The sequence below is a fragment of the Sphaeramia orbicularis genome, chromosome 22 (genome assembly GCF_902148855.1).
Source record: "Sphaeramia orbicularis chromosome 22, fSphaOr1.1, whole genome shotgun sequence".
Taxonomy (NCBI): Eukaryota; Metazoa; Chordata; class Actinopteri; order Kurtiformes; family Apogonidae; genus Sphaeramia; species Sphaeramia orbicularis.
This window is the reverse complement of record NC_043978.1, coordinates 24,101,991-24,117,385: the sequence shown is the minus strand read 5'-3', so window position 1 is coordinate 24,117,385 and position 15,395 is coordinate 24,101,991. Positions and strand designations below refer to the sequence as shown.

Below are 15,395 nucleotides of genomic sequence, written 5' to 3'. Positions count from 1 at the left end.
CAATTTTTTTTTCCATCAAGTGTATTTAATTTTTTAATGCCTCCGGACATCGAATTTAATGTTTTTAATGCCATTTAAGGCCTTAATTTTCACAAAATCTATTGCTTTTTAATGACCTGCAGAAAGCCTGCCCTAGATCTGATGTCAAGGCTAGAAAAAAAAATCTTCTCACTGTAGCTCCCATGTGCATCACCAATTTCATCACCTTTTGAGATATCCATCTATGCAAGTTACAGTCATAAGACTTTAAAATGGCTTTCTTATGTAATGATTGATCAAATTTAGTAAGCATTTAGCTCATCCATTACCACTCATATTGTCAAAGCTCCGCCTTTTTGTCCAAATATGGTCTTTCTGACTTCATAAGCCAACACAGTGTTTATCCAAAAACCAAAGAGTGATAGAATGGCGGCACCTGTCTCTGATCTGGATGTTTTTAATTCAACATAGATTCAATACTAGATGCAAAAGAAAGATATTGATGCCTGAATAATACGAGGGAGAGTCAAAAAGACAAAGACTGTGGCAAACACAGCCCCAGTAATTCTGCAAAGAAGGAATCTACCAATGGAAACATAGATCGCAAAATGTTTAGACTCTAATGGAGTTCATGTAGAAATAATCTGAAATAATTTTGTTATATTGATAAATAAACTTTTCATTACATTTGTTTGAGAACTTTCTGACCCTCCCTTGTATATTTATTGGAGGTATATCTTATTGCCAATTGAGATTAATGGTAGAAATTTAATTCAAGACTTTAAGACTATCTATCTATCTATCTATCTATCTATCTATCTATCTATCTATCTATCTATCTATCTATCTATCTATCTATACCTTGTCTATGACTGTGGCCAGATGCTGAGTGCAGGACAGAGACTGGAAGAGTTCGATGCACAGCAGGGAGGACACAGAGTGAGGCAGCATGTTCTGGATGGTGCTGGGTGACGTGGCGATTCCAAAGATGAACATCAGCGGAAGGCGTTCAATGTAGCGGCTGCGGAACAGAAATCAAGTTCACACTGAGCGGGGAACAATTCAGCCACATAAATAAAACAATGTTAAAAAAATGAAGACACACAAGCACCGCACTGCAGAACCTCAGTCTGAATGGATGTATAATAAAAACAAGACGCATGTGGAAAGGGAAAATAAACAGCATGTGTTTTTACTAAACTCAAGTCACCTGTAGAGTAATCTAAATAAACATGGAGGCACTTAGGAAAATAAATCAGAGGGGGTTTCTGAAATGGTTTTATTCATGAATAAGGATAATAAGGTCATTTTTTAATATGTGAGAGTAAATACACAACATATCAGGGTCTCACCTCTTAGTCCAAATGAAAAGACCGTATTGGAAAAAAGAAGATTTTTTTTTTACTTTTCACACAAGTCTGTGTTGTGTTGTTTTGTGGTAGTCTTGGTTCTGTGGACTGTTTTAGGGGCTGAAAATCCAAAACAGTCCACAGACCAGGGCAGAATTCTTACTTCTTCTCAGACCACTTGATCAACAATATGCTGAAATGTTACTATGGAATTTTAGCTCAATAACACAGCTTTAAAGTAGTGAAATTTTGCTTTTTAAATAGAATTATGCATTTTAAAACATTTCCTTATGGTCTACATAAACTGTTAGTGCTATGCTTTGGTCTGAATTCTTCTTTTATTCAACTCCACAGGTCCATCTTCAACCCTATTTCTGAGTACTGACACCGGAAAGGTCGTTTTCAGCGCTGGCCCTTTAAATGCAAATGAGCCACTTCAAGCCCCACCCCCTCCAGGTTGCTGGCTGTGCTGCTCTGTCCTGTTCAACCAACAACTGAACATTTTAGGCAATTGGCTGGAAGTTGGGACATATTTTCAGTATGGACTACAACCGCTGCTGCTGACAAACAATTATGTCGCACTCTGAGAAATGTTCATCGGAAGTCTTGACCTTATACGTGCAAATGTTGTGACGTAACTAGTTCTAGACAACAAATTAAGCAGGAATTCAAACGGGTTGTAGAAATCCACTCGATTTTTGCCAAAATGAATTAAAGATAGCTTTGCAGCACCTGGAGGGTTCAAATTCACACTTTATGAACTATAGGGTCCAAATACACAAATAAATGGACCAAGACTAATAAAAGTGGGTTTAGCAAAAATGACCCCTTTAAGTAGCTCAAATTCCCTCTTTGGTGAATGTGGATGCAATTAAGGTTTAAGGTACAGTTTTTGTCATTCATTCAATCTAGCACATAAAGCATAAAGCACATGTGTATTCAGGTCCCAGTAATAAGATAAGAATACAATTTAAAAAAAACCCAAAAAAAGCAAACAAATAATGTTATTGAAAAAGGACCAATGGCCCTGTAGCTTACCGGCACTTCCTATCTGTTAAAATGGGGAAATTTTTCAAAGTCGCACCAAATCCAGAATTAGAGCCGGATCCAAATAATTTCACTAACTTTGTTGACATCATCATAAAAAAGCTGTATACCAAGTTTGAAGTCAATCGGAATTGTAGTTTCGGAGAAGAAGACGATTGAAATTTTTGTAACGGACGACAGACAACAACAGACAACGACAGACGACGACGCTGGAGGCCGCATGACGACAATAGCTTACAGCCTATCGGCCGGTAAGCTAAAAATGAGCCTCTAGTTACCTGCAGATGAGAATGAAATCCTGCAGAACTCTGTGGTTAAAGGCCTCCAGATCCTTGAATATAACCACAACAGGAGGCTGCTGTAGCATCTTTGACTGGAGAACTACGCTTCTTTCCAGGCGTACCTGTGCTGGATTTCTGAAATTACAGATTTTAAAAAAAAAAAAAAGGAAGTTTGTTTATGCCAGTCTGAAGTTCATCCATGCAAATCCACATGCTGTGACTCATGTCCTACCCTTGTTTTTGACTTGTACCAGTCACAGAGTATACCAAGGGAGCAGTGCATGCTCTTGTGTGTTTCAGTGCTGGTCTGTTCAGGTTCCTCCTCTTCATCATCATCCACAGTACACGTAGTGCCCATCAGCCTCTCTAGGACTCTCTTCATCAGGTGCTTCAAAGCTATATTGATAGGCAAAATCATCCAAAAAAAAAAAAAAAAGTGGCCAATTTCATATCCAGCAGTATTTTAAATTATGCGAACATGTAAAATAACATACTTCAGAGTCTTGGCCATGCCTTTCATTGTGCATTCACCATTTGAAGATGATACGTGCTAAATTGGTCAAATTTTCATCTAGACATGAATTTTAGACCCAATGAAGCTGAATTAACCTTCGTATCAGAGATCATCTGCTTGGTTTAGAACAGCTGTTTCTAGCACCATCTGTCATCATGTGGATTTGACAGTTTCCTGCTGCATGAACAAGCTCTATGATCTGAACAGAAACCTTTGAAAGTCATCTGAAGTTTGATTACTAGTAATTTACAAAACTACAAGCTATATATGATTTGCGCATAATTCAAAATCCAAAATGATTTCAGACTTGGAATCAACAAATTTGACTTATGGTAAAATCTGGCATTTTTCTCCTTTTCAAAGCCACTGAGCCTGTTTATGTGCACACCTGTGTCGCACCTGCTCGATCAATATCCAATTTCTGGAGTTATCAGATTATTCAGGTGACCATGTAAAGAGGATAATCTGATAATTTTATCAGATAATGACAGTAGTCCGATTATGACAAATCAGATCAACACACCTGGATTTCTCCTCAATACTCTAATGTAGGGGGTGTCCAATCCTGGGGCCTCATGTATAAAGCATGCGTGCGCAAAAAAAACCTGGCGTACGCCCTTTTCCACGCTCACGTTCAGATGTATAAAGAGTGAAATGACCGTGGAAATGTGCGGTCCTCCACGCAACTCCATAGTGGCGTACGCACGTTTCTAGTGCTTTGGAACCATTGGCGACACTTAGAGTGATACTGGGAAACTGTTAATAATGTGAAAAAGGTCATTCCTCCGATTGATGGACACATCGGAGATACACAGATGAACAGTGAAAACACCGACACGTCATCCTGCTGTCAGAGCAGCACATCCACCACCAGAACCAGAACCAACCAGACCCTGGACCCATCAATGCCAATCCTGCCCGGGAGGACATTAAGCAACAACCATCTAAAGAGACAAGGCCACAAAATTCATTGGTGATAAGTATAGTGTTCATGTCAGTGAGAACATTTATTAGTCGGTCCAGTCGCTCATTGACTCCGCCGATTGTCCTCTCGATGTCCTAATGTGACTCGGGTCAGTACAGACCCATGTCGGTTGGACGGGCATCAGCAGTGGGCTGTGGACCGGAGGACCGGCTAACGCTGGGGAGTCAACAGAAGCCTCTGTGACAGGAGGATGATACTGGGTCTGACAGTCCTCTGTCTCATTGTTGGAAATAATAATTTGAGTGATTAAACATGAGTCAAAGTCATTGATTTCCTCTTTGATATCCTGACATGCTTACACATGAACCTTTATCTTGTTTGGCTGTGATCAGACTGTTGTATGGCCCATAGAATGAACTAATGTGTGAGATAACAAATACTAAATATATATTTATCTGGGGGTGATCCGCATCAGCCCTGTAAGAAAAGTGTCACAATATCGGCGACTCTTTCCTCAAACGGTCTGAGTTCGTCTCTTGTCCTTCCGCCTGTTTTGGCCTCCGCTTCGTGTCCACCTTAACGTCATCGTCTGATCACGCAGACAGGGGAATCCCAGAGGGAACCCCACCTGCAGACCCCGTTTATACTGATTTGCATATTTAAATGTGGGCGTGGAGAGGGAGGAGTCAGGTACTCCAACATATGCGCTCAATTCCACGCTGATTAGGATGTATAAAGGAAGTGTACTTGGATTCGGGCGTACGCACAGTTTTATACATCTGGATTTTTTTGTGCGTTCGGACTTTTCTGGATTTGGGCGTACGGCAGGTTTCAGTATGAAATCCACGCAAGTCTTTATACATGAGGCCCCTGGTTCTCGAGGGCTGGTATCCTGCATGTTTTAGATGTGTCCATCTTCCAACACACCTGATTCAATGATAAGCCCATCATCAAGCTCTGCAGAAGCCTGATAATGACTGTCAGGTGTGCTGGAAGAGGGAAACATTTAAAATATGCAGGATCCCTGAGGATATGCCCTCGAGGACCAGGATTTGGACACCCCTGCTCTAATGTCTTCCCACATGTATACAGGTTAATCTGATTTATTTTGTTCTTTTACATTTTAAACACAGTCAAAAATGTAGAAACTGGAAGTTACGCAGTCAAACTTCAGCGGACTCTGCTCCGATGTACTCCGAAAGAAATCCGAAATGGACTGGAGCGTCTAAACCAGGGTTTATTGATTATCACTTTCTTAAGTGCATGGAAAGTGCCAGATCTGATTATTACAATTATCCGATTACACCACTTATCTGATTTTTATGTTGATATAAACAGTAGGATGTAACGGTACTCGGGAAAACCGTGTAACGTTTGGTCCACCTTTCACGGGACAATCCGCCCTCTTATGGACTACGGGTTCTCGGTTTTGCGACTGATTCTCTCCCTCTCTCTGGACATGCATGTGAGCATGCAGCCCCTCAGGGAGAGACAGTGGACAGAGACAAGTCTGCCTGCAAACCCGCACCCCGCATACAAGTAGTCAAGGAATAAGAAAGGGTTCTATTGTTCAGTACAGAAAGTATTACTTTATTCAGTACAGTGATAGAATTTGTTCCTACTGTGAAATTCAGGTTTTGCTGACAAGCAAAATAAAATATAATTTTGGGAGACAAAAAAAGTTTTTCTTTATGCACAAAACATGTACTGAAACTGAACTGAAACCGTGGCCCGAGAACCAAGGTACGGACCGAATCATGGGCTACCGGTACCATTTAACCCCTAATAAACAGGGTCATTGTTGATGGGCGCTCCTGGACATAAAAGAGGTGTCCTGAAACTACCATTTTATATGCATATCTAAGCATTGATAGACCATGGTTACCGTTAGATGACCTGTACCAAGTTGGACCCAATATAAGATGACACTTTCATTCTTACGGTCTAATGTCCAACAGAAAGATCATGGACTGTTACAGCTCTCTTTAAGTTTTAAAGCCTTTATACAGTATGACTTTATAGCTAGTTGTGTATAACTAACCATTAAGGCTGTTATTATTTAGAAAGGGGCAGGAAATACAAGATTTCTTCATCCTGCTCCTTTTCGAGCATGGGTGTGTACATGCTTGTTCATCTGATGACTATTGAATGTCTGCTGATGAAATGCACAACCATGAACCAAATAAATGAAATGAATGAATGAATGAATGGTTTTAAGTTTAGAGCTTAGTAATGATCACACATATTGACATGAAAGCAGAAACTGTTAGAAAAAAACATTCCTAAACTACTTTCTTCCTTAAAAAAAAAACCCTCAACCCTTTCATACCTCCACACTCTTTCGCCTGCAGAGAAGCCACATGAGGAGTGACCAACTGCTGCAGGAGCTCAGACAGACTCTGGAAGGTCATGTCATGGTCTGGAACATTCACACCTGATGAGGATACAGAAAAGAGAATCTGAGCCGCTTTATCAGATTATTCATAGAACCATAAAATTATTAAAGTGTCGGGTGTCAGTGTGTCATCACCAAATTACCGAGCACTAGAGCCGCTGTGGGAATCTCACTGGCCCGCATCTGTGAAGCCCAGTCGCCATGTTGACGGGTGGACGAGCACTTCCTGGTGAAGTCCAGCAAACTGTCCAGGATACTCCTGTTAAGTTCATCCTGCAGGGACTTCAGACAGCAGTGGAAAGAAGGAATCACACCCTTCATTTGAGTTAAAATGCATCAATTCAGGTAAAACTTCTGCACTCAAAACCTTACTGAACAAAAAAATATGCAAAAATTATCAGCAAAGAGTACAATTAGCCATTGAACAGTATAATGGTGCTTCCAAGAAGTTGCAGCAACTTATGTAAATTCAACCATCTATCCATTTTCTTCCACCGATCCAGCTATGTGTCAAGTGTCAGTAAAAGAAAGTGGATAAATGTATGAACAAACTACTGAAATTACATTAATTATTGAACCTTCAACATAGCAACGTCCTGGAGAGATGGTTTTGGGGTCTCCTGCAAGAATATCTTTTATTTTTAATAATAACAAAGAACTTCACATCTTTGTGGACCTCTATTATTACCATATCTGTGTGCAAGTAGATTCAAAGTGTTTTACTGTCATGTGAACAGTAAAGAAACAGGTTTCCCTGCACAATAATATTTTTCTTTTTTTCTTTTGTTCAGACAAGGTAAAGTTTTTAGATGCTACCTGCTTGACAGTTTCAACTGTGACTCCAGTCTTCCTCAGAAGCAGGTAAGAACTAAAAACTATACCTTGTCTTAACAAAAGGAAAAAAAAAAGGTATAATTACATTAACAGAAGACAAAATGAATGTCATTGGCCATTTCCCTGTACAATGAAAACTTACTTTGCCATCCATACTGAATGCCAAGAGAATTTAATAAGTATAGAAATTGAAATAGAATAATTCAACAAGGAAATCAAAAACAAACACAAAAAAGTGGCATTTAAAAATGACATGCAACAGAAATGAGCATAAAATATAAAACATACAGTACAGGCCAAAAGTTTGGACACACCTTCTCATTCTTTGCATTTTCTTTATTTTCATGACTATTTACATTGTAGATTCTCACTGAAGGCATCAAAACTATGAATGAACACATGTGGAATTATGTACTTAACAAAAAAGTGTGAAATAACTGAAAACATCTCTTATATTCTAATTTCTTCAAAGTAGCCACCCTTAGCTCTGATGACTGTTTTGCACACTCTTGGCATTCTCTTGATGAGCATCAAGAGGTGGTCACCTGAAATGGTTTCCTAACAGTCTTGAAGAAGTTCCCAGAGATGCTTAGCACTTGTTGGCCCTTTTGCCTTCACTCTGCGGTCCAGCTCACCCCAAACCATCTCGATTGGGTTCAGGTCCGGTGACTGTGGAGGCCAGGTCATCTGGCGCAGCACTCCATCACTCTCCTTCTTGGTCAAATATCCCTCACACAGCCTGGAGGTGTGTTTGGGGTCATTGTCCTGTTGAAACATAAATGATGGTCCAACTAAACGCAAACCGGATGGAATGGCATGTCACTTCAGGATGCTGTGGTAGCCATGCTGATTCAGGTTGCCTTCAATCTTGAATAAATCCCCAACAGCGTCACCAGCAAAGCACCCCCACACCATCACACCTCCCCCTCCATGCTTCACGGTGGGAACCAGGCATGTAGCATCCATCCGTTCACCTTTTCTGCGTCGCACAAAGACACGGCGGTTGGATCCAAAGATCTCAAATTTGGACTCATCAGACCAAAGCACAGATTTCCACTGGTCTAATGTCCATTCCTTGGGTTTCTTGGCCCAAATAAATCTCTTCTGTTTGTTGCCTCTCCTGAGCAGTGGTTTCCTAGCAGCTATTTGACCATGAAGGCCTGATTCACGCAGTCTCCTCTTAACAGTTGTTGTAGAGATGTGTCTGCTGCTAGAGCTCTGTGTGGTATTCATCTGGTCTCTAATCTGAACTGCTGTTAATTTGCGATTTCTGAGGCTGGTGACTCAGATGAACTTATCCTCAGCATCAGAGGTGACTCTTGGTCTTCCTTTCCTGGGGCGGTCCTCATGTGAGCCAGTTTCGTTGTAGCGCTTGATGGTTTTTGCGACTGCACTTGGGGACACATTCAAAGTTTTTGAAATTTTCTAGACTGACTGACCTTCATTTCTTAAAGTAATGATGGCCACTCGTTTGTCTTTACTAGCTGATTGGTTCTCGCCATAATATGTATTCTAACAGTTGTCCAATAGGGCTGTCAGCTGTGCATCAACCTGACTTCTGCACAACACAACTGATGGTCCCAACCCCATCAATAAGGCAAGAAATTCCACTAAGTAACCCTGACAAGGCACAGCTATGAAGTGGAAACCATTTCAGGTGACTACCTCTTGATGCTCATCAAGAGAATGCCAAGAGTGTGCAAGGCAGTCATCAGAGCTAAGGGTGGCTACTTTGAAGAAAACTAGAATATAAGATATGTTTTCAGTTATTTCACACTTTTGTTAAGTACATAATTCCACATGTGTTCATTCATAGTTTTGATGCCTTCAGTGAGAATCTACAATGTAAATAGTCATGAAAATAAAGAAAATGTGAAGAATGGAAAACTGGGAAGCTGAATTCAAGATGGGTAGGGAGAACGAGGGAGGGGTGAAAAGCAAGCATTTTCATGAAATGTCTGTAGTACTACTTTTCAAAGTCCTAAATTATTTATCCAATGTGGTTTATCTGGAAGGAAACCATGCAGTTAGTATCAGGAAAGGTTGAATTTAATGTATGTCAAGTTTGATTGCTGTGGAATAACTCCTTCTTAGTCAGGCTATGAACTTTTCAGCCCCCCACCCCCACCCCCCGTAGATGCTGCAAAACAGTCAGTATGGTTATTGTACACACCTTCCCAAGAAGTTATGAAGCAAGTGAAGATAATAAATGAACCAACAACACCTAAAATAATAATAATAGTCAGATGGGAGATAAGTCATTTAACTGGATGCTTTTCTTTGTTTTTTTTTTTTTTAATATCTTTTTATTTCACACAAGAGAATCCTCCAGATACAGTACAAACATAGTCATAGTGGATCTTACTTTTTACAATTCTCCTTTGTGCATTCTTCCCACCTCCCATCCCTAAAGAAATAATTCAATTAAGCACACACAAAAGTAACAGGCCAAAAATATACATGTCTAAAGAAAAAAAAAAATTATAATAAAATAAAAATAATAATAAGAAGAAATTATGATAAAATAAAATAATAAAAATAAAAAAAAACATCATCCTCACAATAACATTAATAAGGGTAACAACATAAGCATGAGCATAATTATGCATGCTGTAATATAAATAGCAATAATAGGGCAGTATTCATGATCTACAAACTCAAACTTTCTCCATACCAGAAAGTAAAGGCAACCAAAATTCTTTAAAGAGATGGCCCCGATTGTATTTATCCAAAGTCAGTTTCTCTAAAGCACAGGTGTCAAACATGCGGCCCAGGGGCCAAATCTGGCCCGGTAAAGGGTCCAGTCTGGCCCTTGGATGAATTTGTGAAATGCAAGAATTACTCTATGATATTAACAATCCTTTAGTTCAGGTTCCACATTCAGAACAATTCAATCTCAAGTGGGTCAGACCAGTCAAATACTATCATAATACATATAAATAATGACAACTCCATATTTTTTCTCTTTGTAAATGTAAATGTATTTTCATGTATTTACACTAAAACAAAGTATAATTTCACAAAAAATGTGAATAACCTGAACAAATATGAACAACCTGAAATGTCTTAAGAGAAGCATAATTTTAACAATATTCTGTCTGTTATTAAATGTTTTGTGTGTTTGTAGATCCACTGTGATCTGTACGTTATAATGTACATGTGTAAATGATAAACTGAGGCAGAATATTGTTAAAATTACACTTATTTTTTTCACTTTGTTCATGTTATTCACATTGTTTGAAAGGATAGTTTGTAGATGTAAACCTTTTCATAATGTAAATTTACTTTTTTCGCTCTAAAACATAGAGGAAAGTTTGGAGTTGACATTATTTCTATATTATTATGTTACTATTTTACTGGTACGGCCCACTTCAGATCAAATTTGGCTGAATGTGCCCCCTGAACTAAATGAGTTTGACAACCCCGCTCTAAAGGTAAAAAAGAAGACAGTTGATCATGGAAGATCTTAAAGATGGAGGGGAGTCATTCTTCCAAAATAAAAATATGCATTTCTTTGCTAAGTAAGTGATCAAAATTAGTATCCTGCATTTTTTATGATCTACAAAAATAAATAAATAAATAAATAAAAATAAAACTGGATGCTTTTCACAATTATTTTGCATAAATCCAATTCCAACATGTCTTGTGTGCTGCAGTACAGACCTTCTAAAGCAGGGGTGTCAAACTCATTTTAGTTCAGGGGCCACACTCAGCTAAATCTGATCTGAAGTGGGCCAAACCAGTGAAATAATAACATAATAATACGTAGTGTCAACTCCAAACTTTTCTCAATGTTTTACAGTGAAAAAAGTAAAAATATATGATGAAAATGTTTACATCTACAAACTATCCTTTCAAACAACGTGAATAACATGAAAAAAACGATAAAAATTTGTAATTTTAACATTACTATGCTTTAGTTTATCATTTACACATGTACATTATAACTTACAGGTCCCAGTGGATCTACAGATACACAAAATATTTACACTGAACAAAAATATAAACGCACCACTTTTGTTTTTGCTCCCATTTTCATGAGCTGAACTCAAAGATCTAAAAACTTTTTCTGTGTACACACAAGGTTTATTTCTCTCAAATATTGTTCACAAATCTGTCTAAATTTGTGTTAGTGAACACTTCTTCTTTGCTGAGATAATCCATCCACCTCACAGGTGTGGCATATCAAGATGCTGATTAGACAGCATGATTTTTGCACAGGTGTGCCTTAGGCTGGCCTCAATAAAAGGCCACTCCAAAATGTGCAGTTTTATCACACAGCACAATACCACAGATGTCACAAGTTTTGAGGGAATATGCAATTGGCATGCTGACTTCAGGAATGTCCACCAGAGCTTTTGCCTGTGAATTGAATGTTCATTTCTCTACCATAAGCCATCTCCAAAGCTGTTTCAGAGAATTCATGAAGAAGACTGTGCGAGGAAAATGGTGGTCACACCAAATACTGACTGGTTTTCTGACCCCCCTGGACCACCCAATACAGTAAAACTGCACATTTTAGAGTGGCCTTTATTGTGGCCAGCCTAAGTCACACCTGTGCAATAATCCTGCTGTCTAATCAGCATCTTGATATGCCACACCTGTGAGGTGGATGGATTATCTCAGCAAAGGACAAAGGAGAAGTGCTCACTAACACAGATTTAGACAAATTTATGAACAATATTTGAGAGAAATAGGCCTTTTGTGTACATAGAAAAAGTTTTAGATCTTTGAGTTCAGCTCATGAAAAATGGGAGCAAAAACAAAAGTGGTGCGTTTATATTTTTGTTCAGTGTAGTAACAGGCAGAATATTATAGACATTTCAGGTTGTATTTACATTTACAAAGAGAAAAATTTGAGTTGTTAGTATTTAAAGGTTATTATGAAATTGAATTGGTCTGAATGTGAAACCTGAACTAAAAGGATTGTTAATATCTTCAGTGTAATTTTTGCATTTCACAAATGCATCCCAGGGGCCGGACTGGACCCTTTGGCGGGACGGATTTGGCCCCCGGGCCGCATGTTTGACACCTGTGTTCTAAAGGCAGGTAACCCCCTGTTAGTGTTCTTTCTGTCTCACCTCTGTGTCTGTTTTTATTTGGTCCCACAGATCCTGGCACAGTTTGTATCGTTTCCCACTGTTCTGTGCTCCTTCACAGCCACCGGTAAAGTGATCCTCTGTGGGGGAAAGGCAACAGGTGTGGAAGTCACTACAACCTTATCTGACAGCACATTGAACGTAAATAAACACTACTCACCCAGTCCGAGGTGTTTCTTCTTTTTAGTGCTCGGTTTAAACACAAAACAGCCCTGAAAAATGCAGAAAATAACCTCCATTACTGAAACAAACACACAAACACCACCTCCACATGGTCGTGTTGTGTTACGTTTGTGAATAAAGTGTGTTAACATGCAAGCTGTCGCATAAATATGACAGTACCTTAGACACAGATGATGTAGACATGCCAGTATTTGTTTTTTTTAAACCCTCTGTAAATGAAATAGTAAATGTTTCGCCTTAGATTTTGCTCCGCTGTACAACAGACTCACTTCCCGCCAAATTGACGTAAGCGGAAAATGCTGTGTTCAAGAACACAACCTGAAAGTGTTTATAAAAATGCTGCAAACCGGGTGTGTCCTTTCAATTTCTAATAAGTTACCACGGATGATAAAGTGTATGAACTGCCATAGCCACACTAAAAACAACGCAACTGCGTATCTGGCCGGATGCACAAATAATGATTTACGTTACGTTTCTTTAGTTTACTGAGATGAGCGTATTGAACATTGTTGATCTTGAACGTCCCATCTCTGCAGCTTCACAACGTGTCTACAGTCCTGCAACAGTTTTTTTTTTTCTTGAAAATTTCCCCCCCAAGGTAAAGCATTATGGAATTCAACCCTCTCTAAAATTGAGTGGTCAAAAGCATGGACATTACCATATAAATACTGTATTACAAACAAAATTAGAATTTTACATTTTTCTCAAAATTTTACATAATGTATATCCCTCCAATGCAATGGCCCAGAGGTGCAACAGCCCAAAAAAATGATCCACTATAAGAAAACAAGAGAACAGTCCAAAAAAATGATCCACTGTAAGAAAAAAAGAGAACAGTCCAAAAAATTACCCACTATAGGAAAAAAGAGAACAGTCCAAAAAATGATCCACTATAAGAAAAAAAAGAGAACACCCCCAAAAAGTATCCATGTAAGAAAAAAAGAGAACAGCCTGAAAAATTATCCATATAAGAAAAAAAAAAGAGAACAGTCCAAAAAATTATCCATATAAGAAAAAAAACAGAACAGTCCAAAAAAATGATCCACAATAAGAAAACAAGAGAACAGTCCAAAAAATGATCCACTATAAGAAAAAAGAGAACAGTCCAAAAAATTATCCACTATAAGAAAAAAAGAGAACACCCCCAAAAAGTATCCATATAAGAAAAAAAGAGAACAGCCCGAAAAATTATCCACTATAAGAAAAAAAAAAGAGAACAGCCCAAAATATTATCCACTAGAAGAAAAAAAGAGAACAGCCCAAAAAATTATCCACTGTAAGAAAAAAAGAGAAAAGCCAAAAAAATTATCCACTATAAGAAAAAAAAGAGAACAGTCTAAAAATGATACACAATAAGAAAACAAGAGAACAGTCCAAAAAATGATCCACTATAAGAAAAAAAGGAACAGCCCAAAAAATTATCCACTATAAGAAAAAAAGAGAACACCCCCAAAAAGTATCTACTATAAGAAAAAAAAGAGAACAATCCAAAAAATTATCCATATAAGAAAAAAAAGAGAACAGCCCAAAATATTATCCACTATGAGAAAAAAAGAGAACAGCCCAAAAAATTATCCACTGTAAGAAAAAAAGAGAACAGCCAAAAAATTGTCCACTATAAGAAAAAAGAGAACAGGGTCATTCCACCTCAATTCAACAAGTGCCTCCTGCTCGACCATCTTAGATTTGCTTGAAATTTTTACCATATAAAGTTCAACACTAAAAAAACACCTCAGCCAAAATTTCAGATTGATATATCAAATACATTTGAAGAAAAAATTCATGAACAGGGTACCCCTATTGCCGTTTTTGGTGCATTTCGCGATCGTCTTAAAATGCTGCAAAGTTTAAAGTGCAATATCTCAGTAAGTTTTCTAGCTAAATGCATGAAATTTTCAGCAAAGAATGACTACCATATATAGATTGCATATGTATATTATCAATAACATTGTCTTTATTGGGACTGTGGTATGACCTTGTGAAATCTGGAAAATAAACTTGAAACTTTTACGAACCCCCATATTTATTGACCAATTAAACACAAACCAATATGATATATAAAATCGCAAAATAACATTTTTCATTAATTTTCACTTTCAAATACCACAGGTATGACAAGGAGTACCAACCAAAAGAACTTATTTCTGAAAGACCATCACATATGCTTACAAAATGTAAAATTTCATGATGGTTCTAGGACTCCAACCTACAAAAAAATATTTTTGAATAACCCAGCTATATCGCTCACGATTCTTATCAACTGATCATGAAATTCGAGATGCTTGAACTGTTTGACTGTGCAGAGTATACGTAGTGATTTATTTACTAAACACCAAATGTAATAGAACAATCTGTTTGTAACATATTTCCAACAGTGAACATGACAATAGTTATGACATATGTTATAACTAATTATACTACTATAATATGTTACAAACAGATTGTTCTATTACATTTGGTGTTTAAAAATAATTCAAAAACAACAGAATATATAAGGAGCAAACAGCCAAAGGCCATGTGGAAGGTTCTCAAACACAGGTTGTCCCATAAGTCTCCATACATAGGAAAAATAAACGTTTCTTGACATAAACCATTTTTATTTATATAATATGCTCTATATGACTGCCATTTTGTTGGGAACACATTTCAATGCGTGTCCTCCACTGCTGAAGAACTATAAAGAAGAAATATAAAGAAATACATGTTAGAACCATATATGTATGGAATGTATTATGTCTCCTATGTATGGAGACTTATGGGACACCCTGTAGTCTCCAAAGTTATATCTT

The 15,395-nt window shown here is 37.9% G+C and overlaps 1 protein-coding gene across 1 annotated transcript in view; it reads right to left on the bottom strand.

The window, feature by feature from the left end:
- The window catches only part of LOC115413226 (origin recognition complex subunit 3-like), a 28,377-nt gene extending 15,485 nt beyond the window's left edge, over positions 1-12,892 (bottom strand). The window contains 9 exon segments of the mRNA XM_030125960.1: positions 841-1,000; positions 2,654-2,737; positions 2,739-2,791; positions 2,889-3,052; positions 6,425-6,529; positions 6,634-6,772; positions 12,406-12,503; positions 12,584-12,635; positions 12,766-12,892. Coding sequence (XP_029981820.1) covers positions 841-1,000; positions 2,654-2,737; positions 2,739-2,791; positions 2,889-3,052; positions 6,425-6,529; positions 6,634-6,772; positions 12,406-12,503; positions 12,584-12,635; positions 12,766-12,789 — 879 coding nt within the window. The 5' untranslated portion in view covers positions 12,790-12,892.
- Between the last annotated feature and the right edge of the window lie 2,503 nt (positions 12,893-15,395).